This window comes from Falco punctatus, assembly GCF_963210335.1.
Source record: "Falco punctatus genome assembly, chromosome: 4".
Lineage (NCBI taxonomy): Eukaryota > Metazoa > Chordata > Aves > Falconiformes > Falconidae > Falco > Falco punctatus.
Window position 1 is genome coordinate 50,488,804 of NC_137583.1, and position 16,704 is coordinate 50,505,507.

The 16,704-nt window shown below is 56.8% G+C and overlaps 2 protein-coding genes across 2 annotated transcripts; both read right to left on the reverse strand.

Annotated features, from left to right (window-relative positions):
- Positions 1-370: 370 nt before the first annotated feature.
- On the reverse strand, positions 371-6,003 carry LOC308062152 (acrosin-like). Its single transcript, XM_080383209.1, has 3 exons — positions 5,412-6,003; positions 4,980-5,125; positions 371-4,514 (listed from the first exon to the last, which is right to left on the reverse strand). The coding sequence occupies exons 1-3, from the start codon at positions 5,665-5,667 to the stop codon at positions 4,173-4,175; spliced, it is 744 nt and encodes a 247-aa protein (XP_080239335.1). The 5' UTR covers positions 5,668-6,003; the 3' UTR covers positions 371-4,172.
- A 188-nt stretch (positions 6,004-6,191) lies between these two features.
- Positions 6,192-13,985, reverse strand: LOC308062151 (acrosin-like). The gene is made up of 4 exons (XM_080383208.1): positions 13,223-13,985; positions 12,619-12,884; positions 12,187-12,332; positions 6,192-11,721 (listed from the first exon to the last, which is right to left on the reverse strand). The coding sequence occupies exons 1-4, from the start codon at positions 13,381-13,383 to the stop codon at positions 11,386-11,388; spliced, it is 909 nt and encodes a 302-aa protein (XP_080239334.1). The 5' UTR covers positions 13,384-13,985; the 3' UTR covers positions 6,192-11,385.
- Between the last annotated feature and the right edge of the window lie 2,719 nt (positions 13,986-16,704).

Here is a 16,704-nt window from a genome sequence, read left to right on the forward strand (position 1 = left end):
GGGCTGAATTCAGCATCCCCAGGCAACCCTCCCACACCCAGCTCTCCCTGCGGAAACTGAGTCATGCATCCCTCCCAGTGCTCAGCATCACCCTCCCAGCCTTGCTCGCCCCACCAGATCCCTACCCTTGTCATCCCTACCTTGATGGGGCACAGGATAGGGGGCTGGAGTGGCCATAGAGCACCCGGTGGGTGAGGCTGCTGCGGAGCTGAATTTTGGCGACTTATCTCACAAGAGGCACCTGATGCCCCAGCAAACCTGAGGTCAGGCTGAGACCAGGCACAGCTCATCACGTGGCTTCTGCACCACTGAGGCAGAAAAATGGGCTCGATGGGGCAGCGCTGGGCAAGGCTGTAGGACCCCACAGGCCTGGGGCAAGAACAGCTGACCCTCCCCAGCACATCTCTGCTCCCCTGCCCTGCCCAGGCACCCCCAGACCCCTCTGCCCACACCCGGGGAAGAGCCCTCCCTTGCCATGGTATGACATCCCCAGGGGCCGGGGATGGGTCCCCGTGTCCCCCACCTGTGGCCGTGATGCTGAGTTTGCTACTGCTTGATGATGGCACCAGGGTGCCCAGTGAGGCAGGGGTCAGCGGCGGCAGCAATGGGATGGCCGTAATTCTCCTGGAGAAGGCAGGAGCCACGGGTGGGTGACAGGGGGCAAACAACCAACCCTGGCTCAAAGCAGCGCCCCAAAGCCCACAGGCTTGTAGCCAAAGGCATCCCCTGCCTGCTGCTGTCACGAAGGGGTCCCCACCCCCCCACAGGCACGTAGGGCTGCACAGGGACCTTGGCAGGGTTGGTCCCCCCAGGCAGACACCCTCACACCTGGGGCTGCCCAGGGCGCGCAGGGGTGCGAGGGGAAGGGCGCAGGCTCCCATGCCTGCCATCCAAACCAGCCCTCACACCGCTTTCATCCCTTCGTCAGTGCTAATTACCCCCCTGCGCCTTGCCAGGAGAGCAGGTCACAACCCAGCTCCCCAGCACTGCATGTCACACCCCTGCTTGGGGAGATGAGCCATCACCCCCCAGCCTTGCTCCAGAAAGCCTCTGCACCCACTCCCCACTTCTGGTTTGGGAGGGCTCTGTCCTGCACATGCCCCCTCCTCCTGCCTCCTTTCATGTCAGGAACCTGCTACCGGTGGGAGGAAAAGGCACTGATTCCTGATCAGCATCCCCACACTTCGCTGGCTAAAGTGCTCCGATGCCAGGGTACCTCGCGAGCACCAGCTGGGATAGCTGGAAGGAACAGGGTGAGATGCCCAAAGCCATCCCCATCCCCACTGCACTCACCCAGACGCATCATGGGCCTCTGTCGGCAGCACCTTCTCCTTGAGCTGCTCCAGGCTGTCCTTCCAGTGTGCCGTATTATTCTATGTAATGTGTACCCTCGAGAACTTGGTGTGTGGGTGAGGAGGAAAAATCCACCGTGCGTCCAGCATGGCAATAAACCACTGTCAGCTTCCTAAACTGTCGTTCGGCTCAGAGAGCTTTCTTGGTTATGATTTTCGGTAACAGAACATGGTGACCAAACGGGACCCGCTTTCTGGAATCTCGACAGACCAGAGAAATCGTGAGCACCGCAAGCATGCACCGGAGTAGTTTTGCCAAGGTTCTGAGATTCCCTGGCCAGGTGAATCTCCGTGACAGCTCTCTGGGATAACAGCGACATGGTCATAAACACTGAGGTTGCTTACAAAGAAGTCGTATCGCATTGCGAGTTGAAGTCCCCCCGGTGGGTCAGAGTCCCCCCGGGATATTTGAAGTGCACAATTGTCTAATCCATATGCTGTTATGCAGATGCCCAGAGCCCAGATTTTGCCTCACGCTCATGTGAAACTTTGTTGGATTTTGTTTGCTGGATTTTGCCTCTGTCCGGTTTTGTTTGCAGGGTTTGGTTTAGGTATTGAGTGTTTGTGATTTTGAAACTTTGTACACATGGGATCTGGTCATTCTGCTAGAGGGAGCTGGTTCTTCAGAGTTCTTTTGGGTTGTTTATTAAGATGCTGGAGCAAGTTTTGGAGTGACCCCCCCAATCAGAAAAAATGGGCCGAATATTGTCATCACTGGTGGCCCTTGTATACCTTAGGTGATCAAGAGAAATGGCCTAGGAAGGGAAGCATAATCTCCAATACAGCATGGCAGTTCATGTTCTTTTGGTACATGCAAAGGACAATGGGAAGAAGTCCCATAAGTGGGTTGAGAAAGGATCATGGAACAAGAAGTAAATACACATTCATGATACTTGATGGTAATGTATTAATAATGATGGAGGGGAAGTTAATTATTAATTGCCTTGGTGTTGTTCTGCTTGTAGTATTGGGAAAAGGTGTTTGAAAGGGGAGAATGAAGAAGAGGATGTGCAATTTCTGGTTTCAGGGCAGTGTTGCTGGTAATAGGGAGAGATTTTTGCTGAAGGTAAAAGAACGGCGTTGGGGAAAGCTCAGGAAGAGGATGCGAGAATAAATGGCTTTCGCTGCTTTGTTTGTGGGGCAGTCAGAGCTGCCTCCCTGCCCACCCGGTGCTCTCTGCTGCAGAGTTGCTTTGGGTTTCCTTGCCCACTCTGTTACGGAGCAGCCAGAGCCAGCAGGCTTCTGAACACTGTGGGATTTCTCCTTTCAGGTCTGGTTGATCTGAATGAGGTGGGCACCTGGGGGGCTGCTCCTATGCCAGCCTAAATGGATATTCCCACGAGCGTGCAGCTGCATTCCAAAGAGCCAGACACACACACACACACACAGAGCGCCGCAATGAATGTGAAGGGCAAAACAGATTGACACAGACAAAGCAATACCTTGACAAGTATCCCTGCAGATGGAACCACTGCTTACACCCATGTGAATGCAGTCCAGGCCTTTCCGGGGTTTCCAGATGTCCTGGTTTCAGTTGGGATAGAGTTAATTTTCTTCTTAGTGGCTAGTACAGTGCTGTGTTTTGCCTGTGATGTGAGAACAATGTTGATAGCCGCACTGATGTTCTTAGTTGTTGCTGGGTAATGTTTATACTAAAGTCAAGGGCTTTTTGGATTCTTGGGCCTTGCCAGCCAGAGGGCTGGGGGAGCACAAGAGACTGGGAAGGGACACAGCCAGGTCAGCTGCCCTGAACCAGCCAAAGAGGTATTCCATACCATGGGACGTCATGCTTGGTATAGAAAGTAGGAGGGTTAGCTGGGGAGGGATCGTTGCTCGGAGACTGGCTGCGCATCAGTCAGCACGTGGTGAGCAGTTGTACTGTGCATCACTTGGGGGTTTTCTCCCCTTTTCCCTTTTCCTTTGGATTTTACCCTTTTCCCCCACCTTTCCATCCTAATTGTTACTATTATCATTGTTATTACTGATGTTCCTACCTCTTTATTCTGTTTAAATTATTAAATTGTTCTTATCTCAACCCTCAAGTTTTACATTCCTTTCTGATTCTCCTCCCCAGCCCTCCGGATGAGGGGGAGTGAGCAGGCGGCTGCGTGGTGCTTGGTTGCCGGCCGGCATGAAACCATGAGACCAGAGGATGAGGCTACTGAAAGAGAAACACAGCTTCACTCCCTGGATTCATAAGCACAGCGTGTTCGTAGATGCCTCAGATAACAGTCTAGAAATTAAGTCCATGTCATATGTGGGGCTCAAAGCCAAGGCTCCCTCAGCAGTGCCTGGTGCAAGCCTTGGGTCTTTCTAGATCTCTGTTTCCTGGGCCCTGAGAGTCCACGTTCAAGTTCGCTTGCACCTCATACAGACACACACAGGGATCCCACCAGGAGCGGGCCTAAGGCATTCTGTGCTTCCAACTGCCATCCCCAAGGCCCTGAGCCCCGCAGTGACCTGCCTTCCCTTGTTCCACTGCACCCCCATCCTCCTTGCTCAGCAGGCAGAGCTTCAGCCCTTTGCTGTGACCCTTTGTGCCCGACTTGTCTGCCCGCAGCCTGCTTCCTTCGGCAGGTGCCGGGCGTGGAAGTCCTGGCCTTGCACACGAGACTGAAGAGGACTGGCGCCTGGTTAGCCACAGAAATGAAACACTTTATTGCAGGGACTCAGCCAGCTGAGCTCTTCCGTTGAGAGGAGCACGGGCAGGACAGAGCAGGCCTTTGACACTGAGGCCGCCATTGCATCAGCAGGCATTGCCCCAGCGGGAAATGGTGGTGGTGCACTGCAGCCAGCCCTGGATCCTCTTTGTCCTGCTGCTCAAACCTTTTCTCCTATTAGGAACTGCACCAACTTCTGCAGCCACGTAAGGAAATCCCACAGCTTCTGCACTGGAAGTGGGCAGGGTATAAACCTTCCTGCTTCTGTTGGTGTTGGCCTGTGAACGGGGGTGGAGGTGAAGGCTGGCTGCGGCCTTGCAGTAGTCGCTACTGCTGTGTGCAGGCCCATCTGTTCCAGGATCCAGTTGTAGAAGTGCTGGGTGGAGGTGTAGACTCCAGGCTTCTTTGCTCTCGCACAGCCCATCCCCCAGCTGGTCAGGCCAACAAGCCAGAAGTAGTCAGCGCTCTTGTCTTGGCACACAAGAGGCCCACCGCTGTCCCCCTGCAGCAGAGGAGAAAGGATGAAGGGGTTGTTGGGTGGCCACCGTCAGCACAGTGGCTGGCTCCTTCCCTCTCGTGGCACTTCCAGAGCTGTATTTAGTGGCCAGCCAAGCTCTGGAGAAGCTTGCCTGGGAGGGGGCGGTGGGCCTGTAAGGCAGGGCTCGCTCTCCCTGCGGCACGTTGTTGCTGCAGGTGTGTGAGATGGCTGTGCCTGGCTTGGGACGGTGAAGCTCTGGGCTGCCAAGGGCACCGGGTGGGCATTGTGGACAAAGTGCCAGGCCTCTGGGACAAGGCAGGCAGGCCCTGGGCAAAGGCGTGCAAAAGGGGAAGGTGGGTAAGGCCCTCAGCGGTGGGGACACAGCAATGGGAGTGTGAGTGGCCAGGAAAAGCCCATAACGACGCAGGTTTGGGCAGTTGTAGCGGGGCTGCCCGTGCTGCCGGGGCTTGGCTTGTAGCGCGCTCCTACCTGGCAGGTGTCGATGCCACCCTGCGGATAGCCAGCACAGATGTTGTGGGTGTGGATGGCCCCTTTGTACCAGCCGCTGCTGTTACAGACCCCGGCATCAATGAGGTGGACCTGGGCCTCCTGCAGCACATATGCCGATCCTCCAGCTGTGAAGAGCACAGAAAGGAATGAACACCCAGCAGCTCATTGCCAGTTCTCCTTCCCTGCGTGACTGAAGCCCTATCCCGGGGCTCGGCTTTGCATGTGGGGAGGCGCTGGACCGCTCCTTCCTTTCTGCCTTGCTCTGGGTCAGTGGCTCACGCCCCCCTCTCTAAGAGGCATACGTCCCCACAGCCTGATTCTGGCTTTTGCCTCTGCCGTCAGGAAGAGCAACCTGCCTCCCCAAGCTGGCCAAGCTTGCACTCGCAACGTGACTACATTTTGGGAGCTCACCTCTTGCAGTCCTGGCACCCCAGCCACTGACGTAGCACTCTGTCAGCTCCGAGACTCTCAGCGAGGCATCGGGCACGCAGGCAAGCTGTACATAGCTGTTGCACTGGACAGGCTGCTCCAGTTCCAGCAAGGCAATGTCGTTTCTCCACGTGATATTATTGAAGTGCTGGTGAACCAGCAGCTGCTTGATGTTGCGCACCTGGGCCTCAGGTCCCAGCTGGGTCAGCTGGGTGGCACCTACCACCACCAGCCACATGGTGATGTTCCTGGAAGGCAGATGGAGAGAGGGCTCAGAGGGAGCAGAACCACATGCTGCAGCAGCACAGCAGTCGCCCTGCCTTCTGCTTGGCAAGGCAGAGAGGAAAGCAGTGCTTGGGAGGGTGCGACAGACCACGTACTCCTTGGGCTCAAGCAGTGTCGAGCTGGAGGCTGCTGGGAAGCAGTGGCACGAGCTCAGCCTTCTCCTGAGCAGCCTCTCAGGTGGCTGCGGAGTGCCCAGGCACTGGGCATGCTGCAGGGCAACAGGATGGGAGCAGCACGTGCTTTTGCACTCAGGGCACCTGCTAGAGCGTGGGGCTAGCTCCGATCCCTGGTCCTCCTTACCTGGCCTCGAAGAAGCAGTGGGCTGCTGTGAGGACCCACTGTGGGCTGATGAGGGAGCCCCCGCAGATGTGCGCCGTGCCTCCTTCAAAGAGAGCCTCGATGCTGACGATCCAGGGCCAGGCCCCTGGCTGGGCATTTCTGCCACCCACAACGCGCGACATGCCGTAGTGAAAAGCCGCAGGCCGAAGGCCGCAGGTGCCTCTGTAACCAGAAACTCCATTCTGGTTAGCTCCATGCAAGCTTGCGCCATTCCGGCTAAAGGCCAGACATCTTCCCTCCCCTCAAGGCATGGCCAGAAGGGCCGAGGAAACCCGTGGGCTGTGTGCCCGCTCCCCTTTCCCCGCTTTCTGCTTCAGCCCGTAGATGAGCTGTGCCGGCAGCCTGGATGCTGGCAGGGAGCTGAGCCTCCCACATGGCCTTCAAGTGCCTCTGGGGTGACCATGGGGGACAAGCAGGACCCCTCCAGAGAAGCTCACAAGGGTTGCCCAATCTCCCCCCAAGAGCCTCGGGCCACTTACCCACAGCTATCCCATGTGCCGTGCACAGGACAGCACATGGCCAGCAGGACAACGAGGAGGAGGAGAAAGTCCATCACTACCAGCAACATGCGGCAACTGCAAGAACGAGGGCTTGTCGCCACAAGTACAGCCACCGACGTAGTGCCCACAGGATTCCCGTTCCTGGGTTACCCTTGGACACGGGGCTGATGTCACAGAGTGCCTGGTTCCGGGTGCTGGGTGTGGTGGCGGTGGGTGTGGTGGGTGGAGGGGGGATGGGGGTGGTGTGAGGGGATCAGGAAGGGTTCCAAGCAGGACTGGAGGCAGAAGCTGGGATTGCACACCCCCGACAGAGCCTTGTGGCATGCCCTGCTTGCACGATCAGGGTGGGCAGGCCCCGTGGCAGGCAGCAGCGCCTGGCTCCCAGCTCTGCCTGCTAACAGCTCACAGGGCAGCACCCAGCGTGGCCTCGCAGCCTCTTTGGGAAGTTCCCTGCCGCCCTGCTCTCTGCAGCCCTGTGCCACCGGCTGCTTCCCAATAAACAGACACACAACAGAGAACACAATGACTACAGCAGCATGCGCGTGCTTGGGTGTTGAAGAGCCAATCTTTTGATGGCCGTGGCAGGCAAGTAGTGCTGGGCAAGCCAAATAAGCCAAGCACAGCCCAGCGACGTCAACCTTCCTGCACAAAGCACAGTGAAATGCAGGTGCAGCACACTCCTCACTGGCTACGTCAGCCACAGCAACGCGCTCTGGCAGGCGTCGTGTCCTTGCTGTCTGTGAGTTGGATTGCTGTTCTGGGCACACACTGACCATGGCACTTGTGGCAAGGGCAATCAACGTGAAGCTCTAGAGAGAGAAGGATGCTCCTGCTCTCAGCCCTACGTGCCATTGTTCGCAGCTTTTCAAGAGCTTGCGTCACTCTCACCTCATCAGTCTGCCTTCTGCCGCTGACTGAAGGAGCCTTGCTCACTCACCTGCTGGAGTGCAGGAGAGAAGCAGGAGCCAGGCATGTGCATTGCATTTGCACAGCAGGGCTAGGTCCCTGGAGGGTCGAGGGCAATGGCTTGAAGGATGGCAGCCTCCAAGCTTGTGAAAGGTGCGGCAGCTCCCTGCTGCCATCCTGGCTTCTGTGGCGAGGCATAAGGCGCACAGCGGAGGGAGCAACCGGGTCCCGAGGAGGAGGAGCGGGCAGGCTCTGTCTGAAAGTGGAAGAGCTGCTCTCAAGGCCCTTGAGGCGCAGCAGGGCTTCCTAGGCCCCAGAACTGGCCTCCAAGCAAGCGGGCTCAAGGCTGCTTTGTGTTTTGAAAAGGGACCGGCTGCCGGTTCCCGTGTGTCTGCTGAGAGCAGGCAGAAGGCAGCCTTGGAGAAGACAACTTGTCTGCTGGGGAAACCCTGCTCTTTCAGCACCAGTTTTGGCAGGTGGCTAGCGGGGAATGCCGTCAGAGGTGGCCACACTTCACAGACGCTTGAAGGAAGAGATTGGGGTCATTTGGCGGAGAGGACTCTGGCAGAGACAGCAGTTCCCAGGCAAGCCCGTCAGTAATGGCACACAAGTCCAAGGTGACCTAGATAACAACACCCAAAGACCATGTGTGTTGACAGATGGGGCAAACCTGGGAGCAAAGGGGGGAAAAAATAACTGGGGTTGGCCCCGTCTCTGGGAGGAGAGCAGGGCTGAGAGAGGCAGCACTCAGGGAAGATGAGGGGCACGTATAAGCACACGGCAAATGGAGAGAAGGGGGGATCAAGGAGCCGATCACACAGAAGCAAGGTGCTGGCTGCTTTGCTTGCCTGAGCCCTGCGCCTAATCACCACAGTACCCGCTGGCTTCTTTTGGAGAGCCACCCCAAAGCCCTTCCTTTGTGGTCCCATTCTGCACCTGCCACACGGTGGGTCCCCAGGCTTGGCTGCTAGCAAAGGCCGACGGCAAGACAGGCCACAGGCAGCCAGCACTTGGAAAGCCCCAGTGTCTCGGGCCAGCTGCTGCTGGGAGCCCTGTGTGCATGCACAGCTCACTAGTGAACCTGAAGCTGGAGGAGGTGACAAGCAAGAGGGGAGAGAGAGCCTCTCAGGCATGTGGATGGCCTGCGGTGTCAGCCGACGTGCTTGCTCAGCCCCAGCATCCCCACCTTGCAAGAGGACCAGGCCTGCCAACCACTGGCCACCTCTCCACCTCCCAGAGGCAGGAAGGACTTGGAGGTGCTTGAGCACGCATGCCCTCAGCTGCTGCCCACCTAGGCATGCCCCCCCTGCGGGAGCTGCAGAAGGGCCTGCCTCTGAAGCTGCCAGGACCGTCCTCCTCTTGCTCTGTGCTTGGGCCGTGGCAAGCCATGGTGCTGCAGCTCCCAGCTCTGTTCCTACCCAGGACTGCAGGGCATGCCTCCAGCTGAACTTTGATCTCTGGAAACATGGGCATGCCCTTTGCTTCCTCTTGATCATGCAGTGAAAGGAGTTCTTATGGCTCTGCAGATGATGCTGGAGCATGCTCCCTCCCCAAACAAGTCCGGCTTTCTGTCCAGAGGCCTCAGGTGTTCCTCGTAGCACAGAGCGCAAAGTCCACTCCCCTGCACTCCTAGCAGGCTTGGTAATGTCCCCAACGCACAGTTTGCTACCCCAGTACTCCGATAGTCAGAGGTGTCACGGAGCCAAAGCCACAACGGAGCCCTCAGGCTGAGCGTGGTCACTTGTGGGCGGAAGGGGGTCTGCTGGCTCTGCGACAGGGATCCCATGTGGAGCAACCTGCGGTGACGCAGTTGGAGGCAGACTGAAAAAACACTATGTCTGCGTGGCTGGGTTTGGACAAAATGGCCTTTCTTGTTTATACAATTTTTTTATATATCTTAGATAGTACATGTGTCAGTCCCTGACAGGTTTTTGTGTTCGTCTTCTTGCTTGCTATTTGCTGTTGCTGTAGGTGCCCGTATGCTGTGGTTCTAAATTCCAGTTCTTCACATCCTGTTGACATACCTGACAATTTGTGGCTGTCTTAAGGGTACAAGACTATATCTTTGAAGTCAACTAACTTGTCTGCAGGTCCTCTGCATTCCCCAACATTCCCCCCTTTTGTTTTTGAACAGCTAGTACCATTTTTGCCGTGTGCTGCAGGGCCCTTGCAAAGACGACGGCAACCAAGGCATTATCAAACAAAGAATACTGCCAATTGAGTGAATTGATGACCAAAAGGATGACATTTTCTCAGATTTTGATAACTTGTTGCTGCAATGGGGCGCCTAAAATCCATGCAGCACATACCATCACAACCCTCACAGCCGTGTCCTTGAGCCAACATCAAAAGGGCAATAGTTGCTCTGTTTTGTATGTCATGGTGGCCAATTTGACTCACGTTCTTAACTGTAGAGGGATTTTTAAAGGACCGAGGACATATGTTACCATTGTCTGGGTTGGAGAACCCAGGCCTGTTAGTTGAAGCTGCAGAGCAGCTTTAACTTGTCCTGGGAACAAGCAGTGGGAGAAGGAAACAATCTATGCACAAACAAGAAGCCAGGTGCAGAGCAAGTCCTGGGAACCGCAAAATCAGCACACTCTGATCAGGTGCCTGCAGCATGCTCACCAATCAGCGACATGGACCCCTACATGGCCCAGAGACTTTTATCCAATCAGCTGTGTGTAAAGTTGGGTGAGCGGTCAGTTTAAGTTATAAATATGACCTGTTTGTTTAATAAAGGGAGCACAGCATGTAGCCATATTGGTGTGACTTGGCCAACATTCCACGAGAGACCCTCTTTGCCTAACAAACAAGGTGATTTAACTCTTGAATGCTTTCCCTGCTGTTGCTCCGGATAGGAGAAGAACCACCCCTAAACAGGTAAAGATCCGTGAGGAACTAACAAATCCTCTGGAGGGGGATACCCCTCCCCCTTCCATATTAAAAGTCAGTCAGCATCAGTCAGCACGTGGTGAGCAGTTGTACTGTGCATCACTTGGGGGTTTTTTCCCCTTTTCCCTTTTCCTTTGGATTTTACCCTTTTCCCCCACCTTTCCATCCTAATTGTTACTATTATCATTGTTATTACTGATGTTCCTACCTCTTTATTCTGTTTAAATCATTAAATTGTTCTTATCTCAACCCTCAAGTTTTACATTCCTTTCTGATTCTCCTCCCCAGCCCTCCGGATGAGGGGGAGTGAGCAAGCAGCTGCGTGGTGCTTGGTTGCCAGCCGGCATGAAACCATGAGACCAGAGGATGAGGCTACTGAAAGAGAAACACAGCTTCACTCCCTGGATTCATAAGCACAGTATGTTCATAGATGCCACAGATAACAGTCTAGAAATGTCATATCTGGGACTCAGAGCCAAAGCTCCCTCACCAGTGCCTGGTGCAAGCCTTGGGTCTTTCTAGATCTCTGTTTCCTGGGCCCTGAGAGTCCACGTTCAAGTTCGCTTGCGCCTCATACAGACACACACAGGGATCCCACCAGGAGCGGGCCTAAGGCATTCTGTGCTTCCAACTGCCATCCCCAAGGCCCTGAGCCCCGCAGTGACCTGCCTTCCCTTGTTCCACTGCACCCTCATCCTCCTTGCTCAGCAGGCAGAGCTTCAGCCCTTTGCTGTGACCCTTTGTGCCCGACTTGTCTGCCCGCAGCCTGCTTCCTTCGGCAGGTGCCGGGCGTGGAAGTCCTGGCCTTGCACACGAGACTGAAGAGGACTGGCGCCTGGTTAGCCACAGAACTGAAACACTTTATTGCAGGGACTCAGCCAGCTGAGCTCTTCCGTTGAGAGGAGCGCGGGCAGGACAGAGCAGGCGTTTGACACTGAGGCCGCCTTTGCATCAGCAGGCATTGCCCCAGCGGGAAATGGTGGTGGTGCGCTGCAGCCAGCCCTGGATCCTCTTTGTCCTGCTGATCAAACCTATTTCCTGCGTAGGTACTGCAGGAGTTCATGTAGCCACGTAAGGAAATCCCACAGCTTCTGACCTCTAAATGGGCAGGGTGTAAACCTTCCTGCTTCTGTTGGTGTTGGCCTGTGAACGGGGGTGGAGGTGAAGGCTGGCTGCGGCCTTGCAGTAGTCGCTACTGCTGTGTGCAGGCCCGTCTGTTCCAGGATCCAGTTGTAGAAGTGCTGGGTGGAGGTGTAGACTCCAGACTTCTTTGCTCTCGCACAGCCCATCCCCCAGCTGGTCAGGCCAACAAGCCAGAAGTAGTCAGCGCTCTTGTCTTGGCACACAAGAGGCCCACCGCTGTCCCCCTGCAGCAGAGGAGAAAGGATGAAGGGGTTGTTGGGTGGCCACCGTCAGCCCAGTGGCTGGCTCCTTCCCTCTCGTGGCACTTCCAGAGCTGTATTTAGTGGCCAGCCAAGCCCTGGAGAAGCTTGCCTGGGAGGGGGCGGTGGGCCTGTAAGGCAGGACCCACTCTCCCTGCGGCACGTTTGTGCCGCAGGTCTGTCAGATGGCTGTGCCTGGCTTGGGATGGTGAAGTTCTGGGCTGCCAAGGGCACCGGCTGGGCATTGTGGACAAAGTGCCAGGCCTCTCAGACAAGGCAGGCAGGCCCTAGGCAATGCCCTACCCACGAGGAAGGGGGGTAACGCCCTCAGCGGTGGGGACACAGCAATGGGAGTGTGAGTGGCCAGGAAAAGCCCATAATGACGCAGGTTTGGGCAGTTGTAGCGGGGCTGCCCGTGCTGCCGGGGCTTGGCTTGTAGCGCGCTCCTACCTGGCAGGTGTCGATGCCACCCTGCGGATAGCCAGCACAGATGTTGTGGGTGTGGATGGCCCCTTTGTACCAGCCGCTGCTGTTACAGACCCCGGCATCAATGAGGTGGACCTGGGCCTCCTGCAGCACATATGCCGATCCTCCAGCTGTGAAGAGCACAGAAAGGAATGAACACCCAGCAGCTCATTGCCAGTTCTCCTTCCCTGCGTGACTGAAGCCCTATCCCGGGGCTCGGCTTTGCATGTGGGGAGGCGCTGGACCGCTCCTTCCTTTCTGCCTTGCTCTGGGTCAGCGGCTCACACCCCCCTCTCTAAGAGGCATACGTCCCCACAGCCTGATTCTGGCTTTCGCCTCTGCCGTCAGGAAGAGCAACCTGCCTCCCCAAGCTGGCCAAGCTTGCACTCGCAACGTGACTACATTTTGGGAGCTCACCTCTTGCAGTCCTGGCACCCCAGCCACTGACGTAGCACTCTGTCAGCTCCGAGACTCTCAGTGAGGCATCGGGCACGCAGGCAAGCTGTACATAGCTGTTGCACTGGACAGGCTGCTCCAGTTCCAGCAAGGCAATGTCGTTTCTTTGAGTGACATTACTGTAGTGCTGGTGAACCAGCAGCTGCTTGATGTTGCGCACCTGGGCCTCAGGTCCCAGCTGGGTCAGCCGGGTGGCACCTACCACCACCTGCCACATGGTGATGTTCCTGGAAGGCAGATGGAGAGAGGGCTCAGAAGGAGCAGAGCCACATGGTGCAGCAGCACAGCAGTTGCCCTGCCTTCTGCTTGGCAAGGAAGAGAGAAGAGCAGCACTAGGGAGGGTGCGACAGACCACATGCTCCTTGGGCTCAAGCAGTGTCGAGCTGGAGGCTGCTGGGAAGCAGTGGCACAAGCTCAGCCTTCTCCTGAGCAGCCTCTCAGGTGGCTGCGGAGTGCCCAGGCACTGGGCGTACTGCAGGGCAACAGGACATGCCGCAGCACGTGCTGCTGTGCTCAGGGCACCTGCTAGAGTGTGGGGCTAGCTCCGATCCCTGGTCCTCCTTACCTGGCCTCGATGAAGCAGTGGGCTGATGTGAGGACCCACTGTGGACTGATGAGGGAACCTCCGCAGATGTGCGCCATGCCTCCTTCCAAGGGAGCCTCGATGCTGACGATCCAGGGCCAGGCCCCTGGCTGGGCATTTCTGACACCCACGACGTGTGACATACTGTAGTGAAAAGCCGCAGGCCGAAGGCCGCAGGTGCCTCTGTAACCAGAAACTCCATTCTGGTTAGCTCCATGCAAGCTTGCGCCATTCCGGCTAAAGGCCAGACATCTTCCCTCCCCTCAAGGCATGGCCAGAAGGGCCGAGGAAACCCGTGGGCTGTGTGCCCGCTCCCCTTTCCCCGCTTTCTGCTTCAGCCCGTAGATGAGCTGTGCCGGCAGCCTGGATGCTGGCTAGGAGCTGAGCCTCCCAGACGGCCTCCAAGAACCTCTGGAGAGGCCATGGGGGACAAGCAGGACCCCTCCAGAGAAGCTCACAAGGGTTGCCCAATCTCCCCCCCAGAGCCTCGGGCCACTTACCCACAGCTATCCCATGTGCCATGCACAGGACAGCACATGGCCAGCAGGACAATGAGGAGGAGGAGAAAGTCCATCACTACCAGGAACATGTGGCAGCTGCAAGAACGAGGGCTTCTCGCCACCAGTACGGCCAACGATGTACTGCCCGCAATATTCCTGTTGCCTGGGGTTCCCTTGGACGCGGGGCTGATGTCACAGAGTGCCTTGTTCCGGGTGCTGGGCGTGGTAGCGGTGGGGGGGGGGGGTGGGGGTTGGGGGGGATAGGGGAGGAACAGGAGGGGTTCCAAGCAGGACTGGAGGCAGAAGCTGGGATCGCACACCCCCGACAGAGCCTTGTGGCATGCCTTGCTTGCACGATCAGGGTGGGCAGGCCCCGTGGCAGGCAGCAGCGCCTGGCTCCCAGCTCTGCCTGCTAACAGCTCACAGGGCAGCACCCAGCGTGGCCTCGCAGCCTCTTTGGGAAGTTCCCTGCCGCCCTGCTCTCTGCAGCCCTGTGCCACCGGCTGCTTCCCAATAAACAGACACACAACAGAGAACACAATGACTACAGCAGCATGCGCGTGCTTGGGTGTTGAAGAGCCAATCTTTTGATGGCCGTGGCAGGCAAGCAGTGCTGGGCAAGCCAAATAAGCCAAGCACAGCCCAGCGACGTCAACCTTCCTGCACAAAGCACAGTGAAATGCAGGTGCAGCACACTCCTCACTGGCTATTTCAGCCACAGCAACACGCTCTGGCAGGCGTCGTGTCCTTGCTGTCTGTGAGTTGGATTGCTGTTCTGGGCACACACTGACCATGGCACTTGTGGCAAGGGCAATCAACGTGAAGCTCTAGAGAGAGAAGGATGCTCCTGCTCTCAGCCCTACGTGCCATTGTTCGCAGCTTTTCAAGAGCTTGCGTCACTCTCACCTCATCAGTCTGCCTTCTGCCGCTGACTGAAGGAGCCTTGCTCACTCACCTGCTGGAGTGCAGGAGAGAAGCAGGAGCCAGGCATGTGCATTGCATTTGCACAGCAGGGCTAGGTCCCTGGAGGGTCGAGGGCAATGGCTTGAAGGTTGGCAGCCTCCAAGCTTGTGAAAGGTGCGGCAGCTGCCTGCTGCCATCCTGGCTTCTGTGGCGAGGCATAAGGCGCACAGCGGAGGGAGCAACCGGGTCCCGAGGAGGAGGAGCGGGCAGGCTCTGTCTGAAAGTGGAAGAGCTGCTCTCAAGGCCCTTGAGGCGCAGCAGGGCTTCCTAGGCCCCAGAACTGGCCTCCAAGCAAGCGGGCTCAAGGCTGCTTTGTGTTTTGAAAAGGGACCGGCTGCCGGTTCCCGTGTGTCTGCTGAGAGCAGGCAGAAGGCGGCCTTGGAGAAGACAACTTGTCTGCTGGGGAAACCCTGCTCTTTCAGCACCAGTTTTGGCAGGTGGCCAGCGGGGAATGCCGTCAGAGGTGGCCACACTTCACAGACGCTTGAAGGAAGAGATTGGGGTCATTTGGCGGAGAGGACTCTGGCAGAGACAGCAGTTCCCAGGCAAGCCCGTCAGTAATGGCACACAAGTCCAAGGTGACCTAGATAACAACACCCAAAGACCATGTGTGTTGACAGATGGGGCAAACCTGGGAGCAAAGGGGGGAAAAAATAACTGGGGTTGGCCCCGTCTCTGGGAGGAGAGCAGGGCTGAGAGAGGCAGCACTCAGGGAAGATGAGGGGCACGTATAAGCACACGGCAAATGGAGAGAAGGGGGGATCAAGGAGCCGATCACACAGAAGCAAGGTGCTGGCTGCTTTGCTTGCCTGAGCCCTGCGCCTAATCACCACAGTACCCGCTGGCTTCTTTTGGAGAGCCACCCCAAAGCCCTTCTTTTGTGGTCCCATTCTGCACCTGCCACACGGTGGGTCCCCAGGCTTGGCTGCTAGCAAAGGCCGACGGCAAGACAGGCCACAGGCAGCCAGCACTTGGAAAGCCCCAGTGTCTCGGGCCAGCTGCTGCTGGGAGCCCTGTGTGCATGCACAGCTCACTAGTGAACCTGAAGCTGGAGGAGGTGACAAGCAAGAGGGGAGAGAGAGCCTCTCAGGCATGTGGATGGCCTGCGGTGTCAGCCGACGTGCTTGCTCAGCCCCAGCATCCCCACCTTGCAAGAGGACCAGGCATGCCAACCACTGGCCACCTCTCCACCTCCCAGAGGCAGGAAGGACTTGGAGGTGCTTGAGCATGCATGCCCTCAGCTGCTGCCCACCTAGGCATGCCCCCCCTGCGGGAGCTGCAGAAGGGCCTGCCTCTGAAGCTGCCAGGACCGTCCTCCTCTTGCTCTGTGCTTGGGCCGCGGCAAGCCATGGTGCTGCAGCTCCCAGCTCTGTTCCTACCCAGGACTGCAGGGCATGCCTCCAGCTGAACTTTGATCTCTGGAAACATGGGCATGCCCTTTGCTTCCTCTTGATCATGCAGTGAAAGGAGTTCTTATGGCTCTGCGGATGATGCTGGAGCATGCTCCCTCCCCAGCTGCACACACAGCACAACAACTGCTCAGCACATCTACACCAACAGAGCTCTCCCCTAAAGCACACTTGGAGTCACTCATACGCCAAGTCAACATCTACAGCGGAACCTGGCCACATGCTTTGACACAATGTCATTTGGGGTCAAACTGACACACACCAAAAAATTAGTAAAAGACATCTCCTTCTCTGCCACATCAGGTGTCCTTCAGTTTGAGCTGAGTTACAGCTCCTTCAGTTGAGCTGTAACTTTTACATTATTTCCCAAATGCAAAGCCAAACAGAGAAAATATAGCCACAACATGCTCCTTAAAAAGCAAATATGCACACCACACACAGTTCATTGTGACCAAAGCAAGATGTGACCACGGGACCACGACCCTTCAAAATTTCAAGATGCCTAGGTGGGACCACACAGTGCTTGCGAACAAGGAACATGCCTGCACATTAAGACAGGCTGGTCAAGTTTACCACCAAAACTCCACATCAG